This window comes from Pelmatolapia mariae, linkage group LG2 (assembly GCF_036321145.2).
Source record: "Pelmatolapia mariae isolate MD_Pm_ZW linkage group LG2, Pm_UMD_F_2, whole genome shotgun sequence".
NCBI classification, from domain to species: Eukaryota; Metazoa; Chordata; class Actinopteri; order Cichliformes; family Cichlidae; genus Pelmatolapia; species Pelmatolapia mariae.
The window spans coordinates 9,612,082-9,627,500 of record NC_086228.1 but is presented as its reverse complement, the minus strand read 5'-3'; the positions used below and the strand labels follow the sequence as shown (position 1 = coordinate 9,627,500).

At 42.2% G+C, this 15,419-nt stretch overlaps 1 protein-coding gene across 4 annotated transcripts in view; it reads left to right on the top strand.

Moving 5' to 3' along the window:
• Positions 1-15,419, top strand: part of glra1 (glycine receptor, alpha 1) — a 137,796-nt gene that overhangs the window by 22,931 nt on the left and 99,446 nt on the right. For 2 of the 4 annotated variants that reach the window (XM_063492712.2, XM_063492720.2), the window contains exons 2-4: positions 3,763-3,887; positions 4,179-4,190; positions 13,927-13,965. In XM_063492712.2, the coding sequence (XP_063348782.1) occupies positions 3,763-3,887; positions 4,179-4,190; positions 13,927-13,965 (176 nt within the window). The remainder of the gene's footprint in view (positions 1-3,762; positions 3,888-4,178; positions 4,191-13,926; positions 13,966-15,419) is intronic. The other 2 variants (XM_063492731.2, XM_063492739.2) reach the window with 1 other exon arrangement.

Sequence of the window (15,419 nt, the reverse complement as noted above, 5' to 3'; positions counted from 1 at the left end):
TTTAGTTTGAAAGCACAAAGCCCCGTGGTTCTGCACATCCTTCACTGTTGGTACCTTAATTTCAACTTCATAGTTTATATTTCTTTTGTGTATTATATCAGGGATATTTTTATATTCGAGCTATTCACTTTAACTGTAGTACTTTAACTTGTTTGCTTTTTTTGTCATGGAGCAACAGTGACCACATAATTTCCTCTGGGTTTAATAAAGTATTCTGATTATGATGTTCAGTAGTTACCCATATGGAAAAGAAATAGTAAAAACTTATAAAAGACTTGCATAAGATGTGGCCTACTTCATATAGTGAATCATATAAGGCTTATATGATTTACTCATGAAAGTGGCCACTTTCTCATTACTTTCATATATTGTTTTAGTAAGTATCCAAAACATACAGGTTTCATTTATATGATTTTTCAAGGGATCTTATATCTGTTTTCACTCTTGTATACTTTTCCTACAAGTTTCACACAAGACAGATACAAACTTTATAAGATTTATATATATCTTTTCCATATGGGTAACCCCTTTACTGTCATGACAGGTGCTAGAAAAATGCTTACATGCTTTTATCTACTTTCTTAGGGACACTGACATGGAAGAAAGTGTATTTGTAGAATTTAATTAAACTAATTACACTTAAAAAAATAAAAAAAATATGAATGAGAATGAAGAACAGAAACTAATAGTTACCCAGTCCTCATTCAGTCCTCATTGCTGATTAATTCATCGACTCATTAGGACAAAGCTGACACAGTGAAAGGTTTTCAGAGTTCTTCTCATGTCTTCCTGGATAACAAAGTTCATTGTGGAGCTGCGGTCAGATGAAGTGGGTCAGCTCAGCAGCGTATTTATAGCTCGGATCGCACTGCTGTCCGTGCTGTCTCTGGACCCAGCAGGAAATGATGCAATGAAATACAAACTGTACTACAAGTGGCCACTAATGCAGCTCCACTGTCGGGCCACGGGTCAGTTCAGAGTCACTGTCAGTTCACTTTCCATCCAACTGAAGCAGCCAAGCATTTCACTCCAAATCCAGAGGCGTGCCTTTCCACAGGGTTTAAACAGGCTGTGGCACAAGAGCTAAAAGCCACATCAATAACTAATAATCAGCTCGGAGTCACGACAGCTGGAAAAGCTGCAGAAGCTTGCATTTGGTGCTCAGATCTGAAATATCCAAAGTTTTGGAGATATGTTGTTTTATAAAGTAAGGATGTTCGGGAAGGCTTCAAGAGTGGGAAACAGATTTTTGGAATCTATTAGGATGTAATTGTGATTTTTTTACATGTACGAGTTTCAGATAGTCCTATTCTAAATACAGATTTTTCTTTCCAGGTGAGAAGCTCTTTACCTTACACTATAAATTACCCTGAGGCAACTGTTGTTGTGGTTTGATGCCATATAAATTGAAGTGAGATTTTGCAGACTGACTCACTTTGATGGTCTGTGCCTCTCAGTTCATCCTCTGCCTCCCTTTAAATCCAGCTTTCCTCTGATTGGCCTCCTCTTGCAAACAGAGGTTTGAACAGCAGTGTGTTCACAGAACTTTGTGTCTGATAATCATATGAAGATACCGCCTGTGGGTGGCATCATGCAGACCCCAGAGTTTTTACTGCAGCCTGCAGCTTTTTGTACCAGTGCCTGAGGCAACTGTTTTGTTTTTTTTATTTGATGCTATATAAATAAAATTGAATTGAACTGAACTTGTACAGACGCTGACCTCATCATTAGAAATTTCCTCACTGCCATTATGAGAGAACTAATATGACAGAAAATAACAGAAAGCATAATAGGCCCCTTGTTGTTTAGCTTTAAGCTCTGAGTTAGGAATGCTCCCCTGCAGTAAAATGCTGAGTATATTTTCAGGCCTCGCAGTGGGAAGTTTAATGACTTGGACTTTTTGCCACAGTTGTAGGTAACGAACACAGCTCATCTTCATTTCAATAAATGCAGGAGCGTTTATGTCCCAAGCTGCACTGACATTTACTATATCTGTCAAGACCAGTATTTTCAGCTGGGTCACCACGGTGATCCTCATGGCAGCAGGAGAGCCGCTTGGTGCCTGTTTGTCTTTCTTTGATGTGCTGTAGCTGTTCGCTTTGGTTTTTAGCGCAGTCCATCATCGTCTGTGTGTTCAGCGTTATTGACTGTTTGCTCTGGACTCGTTGTATGTCTGTGGGCTCAAGGCTGTGCTGGGGATTTGGCATTATGCAGAGAGCATCTAATGAGCATGATGAGCTTAATAAGGTAAAGAACTGAACTGCAAAATCAATGGGAGCTGGTTAAGTGAATCAAAGCATTTGTTTGAGTAACAACTTCATGAAAAGAAAAAAGCATGTTTCTTGTAGCCAGGCGTTAAATTCACAGACTTTAAAGTTTTAATTATTCAGTTTTTAATTAAAATGGATAAAACGAAATGAAATCAAATGAGGATAAATTTAATTTGATTTGAATCTGTGGTGTGGACGGGAGCTGCTTTATGCCAGCAGGGATAACCTCCAGAGGACCAAAGGTGATTTTTAAGATATTTGATTTAATCATTTATTAGTGTGAGCTACCTCTTTGTTAAAATGAACAACAACAACAAAGAATCTGCCTGTCAGCTTTTTCTCACACGGGTACATTGTTTTTGTAGATTAGAATCACAAATGAACGTGTTTTGTTACCAAATTTGTTTAAACTGGAGTAAAAGATGTGCTCTCAGGCCATCGACAGCTCAGACTTACATGTGAGTACGTACGCTGTGGCTTTTCGTACACTTCAGCCATGCTCTGGTTCTTTCGTCAGATTTCCTTGTAACACATGACAGCCTGTGTTCATGGCATAATGACTCGTGATGGCTGCTTTTCATCGGTGTTTGAGAAACATCATGTTTGGGTGAAAGTGCACTAACTTGTGATTTTAGCTCTGTAATTTTTTTATGGTGATGTGGTCATTGAAATGAGGAAATGAGGTTCACTTAAAGTCTAAGGAGCTTGGAAAGAAAAGCGTCCGGACTACTGTAAATTTCTTGAAGACATTTCATCTGAGAAGCTTCTTCAGTTCTTAGAGCAACTGGTGGAGAATCCCAGATTTTAAGCATTTTGGACAGAGAAGACAGATGGTTTGAAAGAGGAGTGAAAGAAGCCATTTATCTCCACTGTGAATGACCATCTTTGAACAGAGGGCAGGGCTTATGACACTGACTCTCTGCCATCTATAATCCAGTATTGAGATCTCTTCCCAGATGCCTTAATGCCCACTCACATCCTGGGCCATTTGGCTTTAGTAAATTACATGATAGGGTGGGACTAGGCTTCACTATGGATTCACCCGAAACTTGGCTGATTGTGACCTACACCCGTTTTCACACCTTGGCTCATGTAGAGGTAGAGGATCAATCCATGACCCTCTTGGGGGGACATTCCCATAGGGCTTAAAATCTGGGACTCTCCACCATTTGCTCTTGGAACTGAAGGAGCTTCTCAGATGAAATGTCTTCAAGCAACTTATAGAAGTCCAGATGCTTTTCTTTCCAAGCTCCTTAGACTACGATGACCTGGATGACTAAGAACCTTCACAGACATGTCTGCCAGTTAAAGGTTTGAATGGGAGGGTTTTATTGGAACAGAGTTTATGTAATCTTTGGGGTTAATCAGGCTATTTTGGATCATTTACATGGAACGTAACTGTTTGTTTGTTTGTAACACTGCCAGGCTGCATAAATCTGTTGGGATCCACCATTCCTCTCTTGCTGACCATATCTACCTTTCTCTCTTCTAGCTTGGCAGCATCCAAAGAAGCTGCAGCGAGGAAAGCTGCCTCCCCGATGCCACCGTCCGAATTTCTGGACAAGCTCATGGGCAAGGTTTCGGGGTACGATGCCAGAATCCGACCAAATTTTAAAGGTAGGCGTTGCCACCAAGACTCAGTCGGATAAAACAGGAATGTAGCCAAACGTACCCTGAAAAGACCTGCGCTGTGTTTGCATTTTATTACCTTCTCTAAATGCCTGTTTAGCCAAGTTTAGCCAAGAATGTCACCAAAGAAAAAAAGGTTTGTATTTATTAGCTTCACTGAAAAAAGGAAAATAACATGTTTAGACATCGATGTTGCTGACACTTTGTTGCTGTATATTTAATCACTTCAATGTCTTTGTCTGTTCTCAATTTGTCGATCTCTGTATTTGCCCTTTGCAGTATGGAACAAAGGTAATTCTTCCCACGGCTCAGTTTAGGTGTCAGACCCCAAACCCCCTCCCCCCCACCTTTTTTTCCCCTAACACAAGTCCAGCCTTGCACTTTTACCCACAATCATATGGTAAGACGACAAAATCCCCAGTAAGGACTAAGCTAGTTGGCTACATTCCTTGGTATCCACACAGTATCCTGAGTGCTTGTTTTGGTGGTCAAGGTAATGTGCCTCTCTCCCATGAGTGTGCTGCTGACCATGACTTCATGATGATGATGATGACGATATAGTTTTAAGTGACCTCCCTGAATGGAAGCCCCCATAAAGACACATGTCAGAGGTTTCTACTTTAAACCTTCTTGCATTAGGAACACAGACTGGACATGAGAGAACTGGGGCAGCCCTCCGTATCCACCAAAGTCTATGACTAATGCAATGGGTTAAAAAATACATTTACAGCATCTTTAAGCATCTGAACAGACAGACAAACTGATTTCCCCTCGTGCTTTTCTGACATTTAAGCCTTGCTGCATGTTTAAAACTGCCAGAACTGAGATTTTATAAAGTGGATGTGAGAAATTTCTAATGTCTTCCGTTTAGTTTGTCGGGTCATGTGTACAAAATATTGGTACCCCGGTGATATTCCAGCTTTTATCAACACGTCTTCTTTAAGTATTAACCTTTAATCACCTGTTACAACATGTGCCTTACTTGGTTTTTTTTTTATATATGGCTGCCAAAGCATTGCTATCCTTGGCACCTTGCAGTCCAGACAGTAAATCTTGTCCTACTGTCGTCACTTAACGGATGAAGATTGGTTCAAACGTTAGTGAGAGGTACGCTCAGTTCCCCTCCAAGTCTGATCAGAAGCAGAGCAGTGGGATGTGTAAGGAGTTCGAGTCTTACCTGGCAGCAGTTTGGTCTGCAGGAGGTTTAACATGAACCTCAAAAGCACACGGGAACCCATCCACCAATCACCGCACGTTTTAGGCGCTGTCCAAGTTTTAGTGAAAAGTGAACCTTTTCAGGTTATTATCAAGATTTGCCAAACCATTAATTAATAATTAGAAATATCTAAATGGCCCTTACACTTGGCTCAATTTGATCTGATCTGTTTCATGTAAAATGGTTGTGATCAGATCAGTGTGTGTGTGTGTGTGTGTGTGTGTGTGTGTGTACACAGCTTCACAAAGGTATGAGACCATCTGTCAAATATTTTAGAAATGTAAAATAAAAATAACTAAAACTCATTTTTACTGTTCAGGGATGCAAAATAATGTGCTTCACTGCTTTTTCATGAATTTTAAACTGTAAACTTTAAAATTCATGGATAAGATATTACATGATTATATTTTTAATTAAAGAGCTTGTGCATTCTGCTGGATTAACGAGAAACATTAAAAAACAGGAAGCTCTCAGAGAGCTTCCCCCTCTGAGGCGGCTCTCATTTTTTTCTTTCTTCTTTTTAAACATACTTTAATAAACCCACTGAAACACATTTTAATGTACCCTACTAAAATTTTTGTATAATTTTTTATTTATATGAATATAGTACATGTGTAGTATTTATTTCATGATTTATTCATATTTTAAATGTTTTGTAATAAACACCAAGTGTATTTTGGTTTATAATAAAAATATATTAATAAGATAAAGCATCATACTAGTATAAGAATTGTTGTATTTAAATGGTTATGACCTGTTAGATGAAAAATATACATAAAAAAGTCCTAATAAAATAAATGTTTCCAACACAAACAAGATTGACATTGAAAAGATGGGAGTAAGAAAGAAGTTTTAAATATCTCCATAAATCATTATTATAACTTTGACCTTCACATCAGTTTGTTGACCTTGAAGGAGAGGTCAGAGGTCAAATGTGACGTGACGTTTTAAATCTTTAGATGTTAAGATGAGAATATTTTAAGTTATTAGACTTTTTGTCAGTTTCCCACCAATAAATCATGAAGCTGACCTTGAAAATGTATTTTTTAACATGAGACTTTATCCGAATTCATTCTAGACAGAAACACAAAAACGCTGCGACACACAGAACCTGCTTGGTCCATTCAGGTCAGCCGTGGCATAAACCACTAATTTGTTGGTGGTCCAATATATTTGTTAAGCACTTTGCTTGTGTGTGTGTGTGTGTAATATAGTAAGTGGCATGTTATCTGCTGGGGTAGGAAGAAGGTTCGCCTTCGTCTTTTCAATAACCTGAAAAGATTTCTGCCGTTCACTTCTCACCCAGATGTTTTCTGGGATCTCTGGCGGCGATCAAACCTGGAGGGATGACGTACATTACCTAACGCTGCCTGCATCAGGTCAGCATGCGATGCTATTTGTCTGCTGCTCTGCATCTGCCCTTCGTCTCTAAATCAGAAACAGGTGAAACTTAAAGGTGTTGCTAATATTTTGTACACTGAGCACACAGGTACACAGAATGTGCACAAGTGAATCACAGCTTTGTTTATGAATGCTGCCATGGAGCTTCTCTCTTCTTCTGTTTTTTCTTTGCTGAGCCCATAATGGTAGAACCCATTATACGGTGATCTGTGTGAGCAGGATATCTTGGTTCACGCAGGACAGAGTTGAGAGGAGCGGAGGGTTTTCGCTGTGACTAAGTGCGCATTATTAAACCTGCCGTGGCTGCAGAATGGCCGACCTGCTGAGGGTTTGCTCAGGTGTTTGTCGCGAGTCGATTTTGGAGATCATTTCTGTTTTTTTAATTTGATTTCTCCTCAGCTCTGCTTGGCAACACTCCCGCGCGATTTACTGAAGCTAGCACTGCACTGACCTTTACAAATCAGGATTTAAACAGGCCTGTGTGGCAGTTATTTGAATTTATAGCTTTAATCTTTTTTTCCTTCTTCTAATGCGATGTAATAAAAAATTTTAATGCAGATGAAATTACTCTCCGGCGCTGTGCCGCACACGCACAGAATAATAAGAGTCCCAATGTCCCCTGTAACACAGACACGTTTATTTAAATGAGCTCAGATGTTCTCAAACGGGTGCGATACTTTCTGTTTTGGGGTAAATTTGTAACGAGCGCAGATCTGTAATGAAGATACGTATGGACGAGGAGGAGGAGCCCATCTTTTATATAATGTGCTCAGCTAATTGTGTCAGGGGCCGTCGTTAGCAGACAGCCCGACGTGAACTTCCAGACTCTGTCATGGTTGTCAGGTCGACAGAGTAACACAGCGTGATCTCTCCGACTTGCTCATTCATGCAGTCTTTTGTGTGTAAGTGTGTGTGTTTGTTTGAGTCCCCTACCAGCCGACTACACCCCTGCATTAATCACACCCATGAAATAAACAGCTTGACAGCTCGGCGGCCTCGTAAACTCGGGGGGAAAGAAACAACAACAAAAAAAAAATGTACTTGCACAGTAGGGGAGTCAGGCAGGGAGCAAAAAAAGGAAGAACTAGAATAGCATGGGGGGTATTATAATAAAAATAATCATCACCATAGCAGGCTAAGTGGGAACACTTTAATAAGTTACGTGTCTGTAATGATGTGACATTCAGCACACGGATCGCTCGAACGTGTTTCCTTAGAAGCTTTTTAAGGAAGGGCTCCTTCAACTAGCATGCTTCTCAGCTGCTGTAGTGGAAACGTCACCGTCACCTGTGCACATTCTCCAACACGGTGAAGACACACTGATAACTGTGTATTACCCTGAGAACACACCGGGCGCGTCACACAGTTTCATTTTGTCTTTTGCACAATTTCCAATTTAGACCAGAACAAAGTTGTTGTTTTTTTTAACTAAAACCAGCAGAAGTGAACACATGCAGAGCCGCACAGCTACGAAACAAGCTGCCCGAGGAGGTCGGGTCAGTGCCTGGGGCAACTATGGCTCAGGAAGCAGAGTGGGGTGGCCACCACTTGAAAGGTCAGTGGTTCAAACCCTGGGACCATCCAGGTGACATCAGGCGGTCAACACAGTGAACCCCAAACTGGCCCTGAAGCATCCATCAGAGCGAGAGTGAGAAGGATTTGTGTGGTGCAGGATGGATGCACGAGCCTTGTAGTGTGAAGCACTTGGAGTGGAAACACGCTAGATTTAGCTTCACTGTTATATTATTTATATGAATCCATTTTGGTGTCTTTTTGGTGTCTTTTTTTAATATTGACCTGCTTTTCAAATATCTTTTTGTTTCTTGTTGTGTACCACCGTTATTTTACTGGATGAAACGCCTCCCACGTGCTATTTGAGATATTCTGTCTACAGTAAAACTGATGTCTATTTTATGATGGGGAACATAGCAAATGTAAATCTAAATTCACAACAAACTGAGTGTATTGTACTCTGGATGGCGTTACCTTAGTCTCCAGTAACAGTGTGAGGAACCCCAGGATATGTCCTTCAGTGCACATATTAAACAAATATGTAGGACTGTTTTCTTCCATTTGTGCAACATCTCTAAAATGAGAAACATCCTGTCTCAGAGTGACGCTGAAAAACTAGTTCATGCATTTATTACTTATAGGCTGGACTACTGTAATTTCTTAGTATTTACAGGGATAAAAAATAGATATTTATCTTCCCTTCATTGACCTTGCTGATCTTGGTTGTTTCCAGAAATACATTTAAATTCCTTCTCACGTGCAAAGTCCTGAAAGCATCATATCCAGGGCCCCTCCTAGTACAGTATCACCCCATTAGAGCACTTCACTCTCGCACTGCAGGCCTACTTGCTGTTCCTAGAGTATTTAAAAGTAGAATGGGAGGGAGAGCCTTCAGTTTTCAGGCCCCTCTTCTGTGGAACCAGCTTCCAGTTTGGATTCAGGAGACAGACATTATCTCTACTTTAAAGATTAGGCTTCAAACTTTCTTTTTTGCTAAAGCACATAGTTAGGGCTGGATAAGGTGACCCTGAATCCTCCCTTAGTTATGCTGCAAAAGGCGTAGGCTGCTGGGGGATTCCCATGATGCACTGGGTGTTTCTTCTTCATTCACCACTGCTGCATGTCATAAATAGTCTTTTCCCTCGTTTTTTTCTTGTTTTTTTGTTTGTGAGCTCCCCGTGCTCCTCTTTTTCCCTCCTACACATCATACATGCTCATCCAATTAGCACCAGCCCTGCTAATTTTGCCACAGTAGATGGAGGGCGGGAGGGGACAAGATGGGGAAGTGATGAGATCTGCCCCAAGCTATGACTATGGCAGCACGAGAGGAAATTCCAGTGATCCGGTGCAGGGGTCCAGTGTATGGGCAAAAAGCTTCCAGTTGATTTAGTTTAGTTCTTCTGCTGGACAGAGGAGAGCAAGCACTCATGACACATTCAGGACGAGCTGTTTATAATCCATGACTTCATCCTACGTTCCTTTCTCTTTTCCTGCTTTCTCAGTTTTTACAGTGTTTCATCCAAACCTCACATCTGTCTTTGCCTTTTCTTTATTTCTGTCTGCTGCTTATAGCTGCGTTCTTAATTTTTGCTTCCTTATTAGTTTCCTTGCTCATCACACATCATTTGGTCTTATTTATTTCTGCATAGTGATCAGATCTTTTATTTTATTCTCTTATATTTTATTCTTCATTTTTCATCCCTCTTCCTTTTATTTTCCTCATCTCTTCCTGCATATCCATTTTCCTTATCGGTGGTTGAAAGACAAGTTCATTAATAAAGAAACTGTCCCCTATTTATCTGTTTAGCCCTCCTTTATTTTAGCATCTGACTCTTGAAACATTTGCTCAGGTGAGCAGGTAGCAGGTGAGGTCATACAGGAGGTTTTTTTACTTCCTCAGACAGCAGCACCGAGCCCTTCTGATGCACTAACCCGGTAATGAATGGCCACACGGCGCTGTGGAGATAAAGGAGTGTGTGTGAAAGGGAGAGATGGGGGGTTAGCGAGGGAACCAATGAGGGAGAGGAGGGTTTGTGTAATTCTTCTTGTGTCCGAGTGTGTGTCTTCGTGCACGCTTGATGAATGGCGCCGACTACAACTGCGACTCTCCTCTCCCTCTCCGCCATAACCTTGTCCTTCCTCATCACTCAAGCCGAGCAGCAGCAAGGGCAATGACTCGGACCGAGCTCCTGGTTTCAGGCTCGACCTGAACAGGCCACTGGCGAACCAAACTCCCCACCCTCCGACCCCCCCGTGTTTGCAAGGCAGGGCTTTTTGCCTGAGAAGACTCACCAGCTTTAAAATCTGTGCTTCAGCAGGTTTTCATCTTCTACACTCTTGAGCGGCCCCCGTTGTTGCTTCATAGCTCGAGTTTGCTCCTTGAAACAGTCCTTTTATTTTGTTTGGCAAAGCTCCCTCCTCCTGATATCAAAAACCAAAATCATCAAAGACCTCTCACTGAAAAATCATCACTGCGTCACTTTGCTTCGGTGGTCCTGAGTAAATATGCACAGAGGACGAGAGATTCTTTTCCTTCTCCTCCTCACTTTGTCCTTACACAGCTGGAGGAGCTGTTGCTGCACAAAGCTACACAACTCTTTGCTTCTCTTGTGTTGTGCGACTCCCTCCTCCTCCTTCTCTCCTTGCTGGGGTTGAACGTGCCGAGGTGGGACTTTAGTTATTAGCTCTCGGAGCTTGACGTTCATTTGGTGTTATCAGCACTTGTTTAATGGCTACTTAATGGGATTAATGGGCATAAGGTAATGAGCGTAGGATGGAGGAATGGCTGCGGGGGAAAAAATGGATGGGAGAGCGAGTGGGGGGAGAGAAAGACAAAGAGAAAGACACAAATGGCCGACCAAGTTGGAGGGATTTGCCCACGATGGGAGATTAGGAAGAAGTGCAGGTGGCAGAAGTGAAATGCAGGGTGTCGCACTGCACACAGAACAGATTTGTGCTCGCTTAGAGCTGGAACTCTGATGCTAACACAGTTCCCAGCGGACCCAGTGTTCCTCAGTTATGTATTACACTTGCAGCAGTCTTGAATAAGCAGCTCTGGGATGCAAACTACAATATCTACACCCTCCTCTTTTTTCTCAACTCTACAAGGATGCAAGCGCTGAAATCTGCTCGGGTGAGTGGGCAGTCTCACCCAGAGGAAGGTCTTGTGGCTCTCTTAGTATTCAAGGTAATGGCCCTCTCCTTTCCAAGCCAGGAAATTTGGATGAGGGATATATTGCAAGGAGCGAGGAATTTTAATGTCGTCACAGAGGTGACTCTCCCCAGAGTTATGACAAAAATATTGATCACGGTTGAGCGTCTAGCAGGAGGAGGCAGAACGGCAAGGGCAGCGAAGAGAGGAATATTGAATAGGATGGTGAGGGCACCAAAACGGACTGAGAGGAGTCTAAGAGGTGGAGGAAGGAGGCGAATGAGAGTGCTCGGACTAATTTCTGCAGTCAAAAGTTTAAATCTGTTCATTATCGTGAGCCGAACAGGAAATGATCAAGCTGGTAATTAGAGCACTGTCAAATGAGCCATGTTGTTGAAATGAATGAATTCCCCTCCTCTTCTGTTTGCTTTAAATAGCTCACATTGTTATTGTTTCCTCTTGATCCTCAGATAGCAAAAACCTTCTTTAGCTTCAGGCTGCACACAGCCACTCTGAGATGTGTAAAAGGAGTCGATGGGTACATTACTCTGTCTTCCTCCCTCTGCAGTCCACCGGTCCGTGGCTAATAAGTTTATAAGGAGGGGAATACTGCCTTATAAAGGGCCATTCGGTCCTCCTGCGCCATCCCGTCGCACCTCTAATTACTAGCCAGAGGAAAAAAGGTTTAAGCCCACCAAATCCATTTAAATAGCCTGATGGAGAGGTTGGCGTGTAATTGTTCACTTCCGCCACACAATCAGGCCACGGGCTGCTGTTCTCGGGCTTTACGTGGCAGATGCGTCCAACATTCGGCTGATGGAGGGAGTCTGGGGTATAAAGTAGAGAGAAAAGCATTCGGGGGAAACCCTGTATTTGTCTGACAAAGCATCTTTGCTTCGAACGCAGAGGCGAGCTTTTTTCTTTTCCTCGGGTTTCATTTCTGTACCTTTGCTGCAAAGCCAGGAGAATTGATTGTGCACAGTGCTAGTAATTAGCTTGCGTTACGAGATCCCCTCTGCTGGCAAAGCAAAAGTAAAAAAAAAAACCAAAGCTGCTGTGGTATTAATGCCAGGATCAGGTGCTCAGATGTTCGACAGGCCGCCTGACCACGAGGCTAAGCCCAGGCTTAGTCCTGACACGGAGAGACTGTCGTGCACAGAGGAGGGAGGAAAAATTGCCTTTGGTGGATTCGGGCAGATTATAGAGTTTAAGTCACCTGTCTACAACAGTTCATGGTCACGACGAATACTTTCCATCTATCTTAGAAGCCATTTCCCTTTTTTTTCAGGCTGACAGTGACAGATTACAATATCGCTTGCAGACTTCTACTGGGTGTAGTTGCCATCCTTCACATTGGCAGTTGTCAAGTACAGCAAAGCAGGATGGGCCCGGTTTTCTCAGTTCAGTGCAGTTCAGAGACAAAATAGGACATCGATCAACAAACATGAGCTACGAAAGGAAGACAATCTCCTCGACGTGTATCGATAGGACGTTTTGTTGGCCTCTGTTCATAATTCTGAGTAACTGGAAGAGAAAATGTGTAGTTATAAATAGTTTGAAAAGAAATGTGTTTGCTGTTGAGTGCATGAGAACCGTTTAATACCTGAAGGTCGACTCTGACGTTATGTCTGATTTGGAAGTCTTTGATTTGCAGAAAATTAGACGGCTTGGTGTTAAATCACAGTTTAGCCTGCGGCTGTGAGCATGTGCTGATGAAGAAAATCTCTACTTTGTTTCCTTTCTTAAACTTTTTTAGACCAATCCGATGAGCCACTGACGTTCAGTGGCACATCGGGCTAAGTCATTGTCTTTCCAAGGGCGAACGGGGGAAAGACCTCGGAGCAATGAATCGTTCGGCTTTAACTTCTGATTCCTTGACATTAGCAGGTTGGCATTTTTCCACTATCAATCAGCCTTGTGCAGACTAAAAGTTCTCTTTCTCAGCTACGATATAATGTGGCCCATTTGTGAGAGGCTGTTACATTCTTGGGGGGTTGAAGTAGGACCTTTTGTCATCCAGATGGGCTCCATTTCAGCCAAATGACTTCATATTAATAGGAAGAATTGGAATTACATCTCAGATTGGCGATCATTTATCTATGTTCCTTTGGGGTTAGTGCCATTTCTGTTGCCAGTCGAAATATCGATGGGGACGGAGAATCGGCTGCTTTGTTTCATTCGAGTTGTTGCGAAATGTGTAAGTCACCGTCTACCCGTTGCCCAAAATTACCGAGGTCAAAAGCGTCCAGATAAGGGAAAAATTTAAATGAAGCCAGTTTGACATGTAGTCTTTGCACCTCCCTGCCCTCCTCCTCTTCCTCCTCTTTCTCTCTGGCCTCTTGCATCTCCTGTAGTGCATTTTGCTAGTTTTACTTCAGCTCCTCTTGACAGAACTGCATTGCAACTCTCCTCCTCTTCATCTCAGCGCATCGCCTCTCCTGTCCTGCCCGCTGCAGTATGGCAGTAGATTGTTTCTCTACAGTCTCATGCATCCCTCCTTCCTGCTATTGCCTTCACAGTATGTTGCCCCCCTCCTCCCGCCCCTCCCCAAGTCTCCCCCGCTGCCACACACTCACCCCGGCCGAGTGTTGGCAGAGTGTTGCGACACCGTAGATAATCGAGCCTTGCTGTCTTGTTCGCTCCTTGATAGACAACGCGGTTGTTTTCCTTAACGAGGACAAACAACGTGTAGTTGGTAACGTGTTGTTAGTATATGCTGTGTTTAATTCTCATCTTTTTTTTATTAGACCCCAAAGGCTCCAAAAATGAAGCTACTCACAAGAAAGGTACTTTCCCTTTTCCTGTTTCTTTTTCCCTTTTTTCTACTTTCTACTTCTGCTCTTCCCTCACCACCGTTTGTGATCATTTGTCTTTAATGCAACGACGAGGCATTTTCCAGATGTTGACACCATTAGGAACATGAGGGAAATGCTTTTTGGTTAAACTGTGGAGATGTTTTGCTGGAGGTTTTATCAGAAAATGTCTAGAAATAACTAAGAAAACTGCATTTCAGTATATTTGAAATATTTTAGGCGTGCACTTTTGACCTGACAGATGTTTTTCCTTTAGTATCAGCCATGATTGTTTGCAGACGGTTGTGTCTGGCAATAGAAAACCTTTTTTTTCCTCCCTGACACAGACAAATGTAGACACTTTGGTGATCACACCAGCAAACCTGTCCTTCTCCTAGTGTTTGGCTTTAAGTAAACTGCATTCATCACAGCACTATAAGAACAGTTTGTACTAAATGACAAAGACATGGAGCCACTCAAAAAATGGACTTTGTCTGAGACAAGAAAACTGTCAGTTTTGAATATTATGTGAGCTTTCAAGCTTGTGTTTTCATATCAGTGAACTTGACGTCCTGGTTCATTCAGAGATACACAACCAGCATTAAAATTTCACACAAAACATTTTTAAAGTGTTTTTCCAAACTCAGCTATAAGAATGATTTATTTTTGTCATCCTTGTGACTTATTTAATGGCACATGTAGTAGGGTGTGTAGCAGTGTTGTATTCTACCCGCCGTCCTTATGTAATGCAGGAATGTGCAGTACTGCACAGCAGCCTGTGTCCTGGTAATTTTCTGCCATTATGTTGTTTTTACAGAGGTTTATGTAAATTGTAAAATTCATTATCAGAAAAACAGTTCCTTCATTTTACAGAGTTTTTATTGTGTACCTTTAGTGTGCAGAAAATAAAAAGTAAAATGAAGTCTAGAGTAGAGCATGGACTACAACAGCTTTGTAACCTTTCTCCACGTTTGCCCTGCGTTAAAGGATCGCTCTCATCTCATTTGTCCTCCTAGCTGAACATGCTAATTCTGGTAGCACAGCAGGCCCTTTAACACAGTGGCTCCTGTCAGTTGTAACTAATATCTGCGTGGCCCTAATTTGCATACACAGACTCTAAGCGGTGATAGAAAGCCCCATACACAATCCGCTCACAGGGTCCGTCCTACAAATTACTGCTGCAGGACTTTCCAGACAATTACAGTTGGCGATGGAGCAAACAGCAGAGGTTACGCACTGGGTAATCTTATTGCTCGATGCTGCCAGACGGAGTCTGCAGAGTGCAGCGCAGGTTAAAAAAACGTCATTATTTTCAGCTGGATATTCCTGATCGCTATAGCAACAATACCGAGGAAATAAGGCCGAGGTCCTATTCCTCCAAAAAGTTAACCGGCCATCTAACGATGAGCGCGGCAAAAATCGACCTCGGCAGTGGACAGCAGATGCGA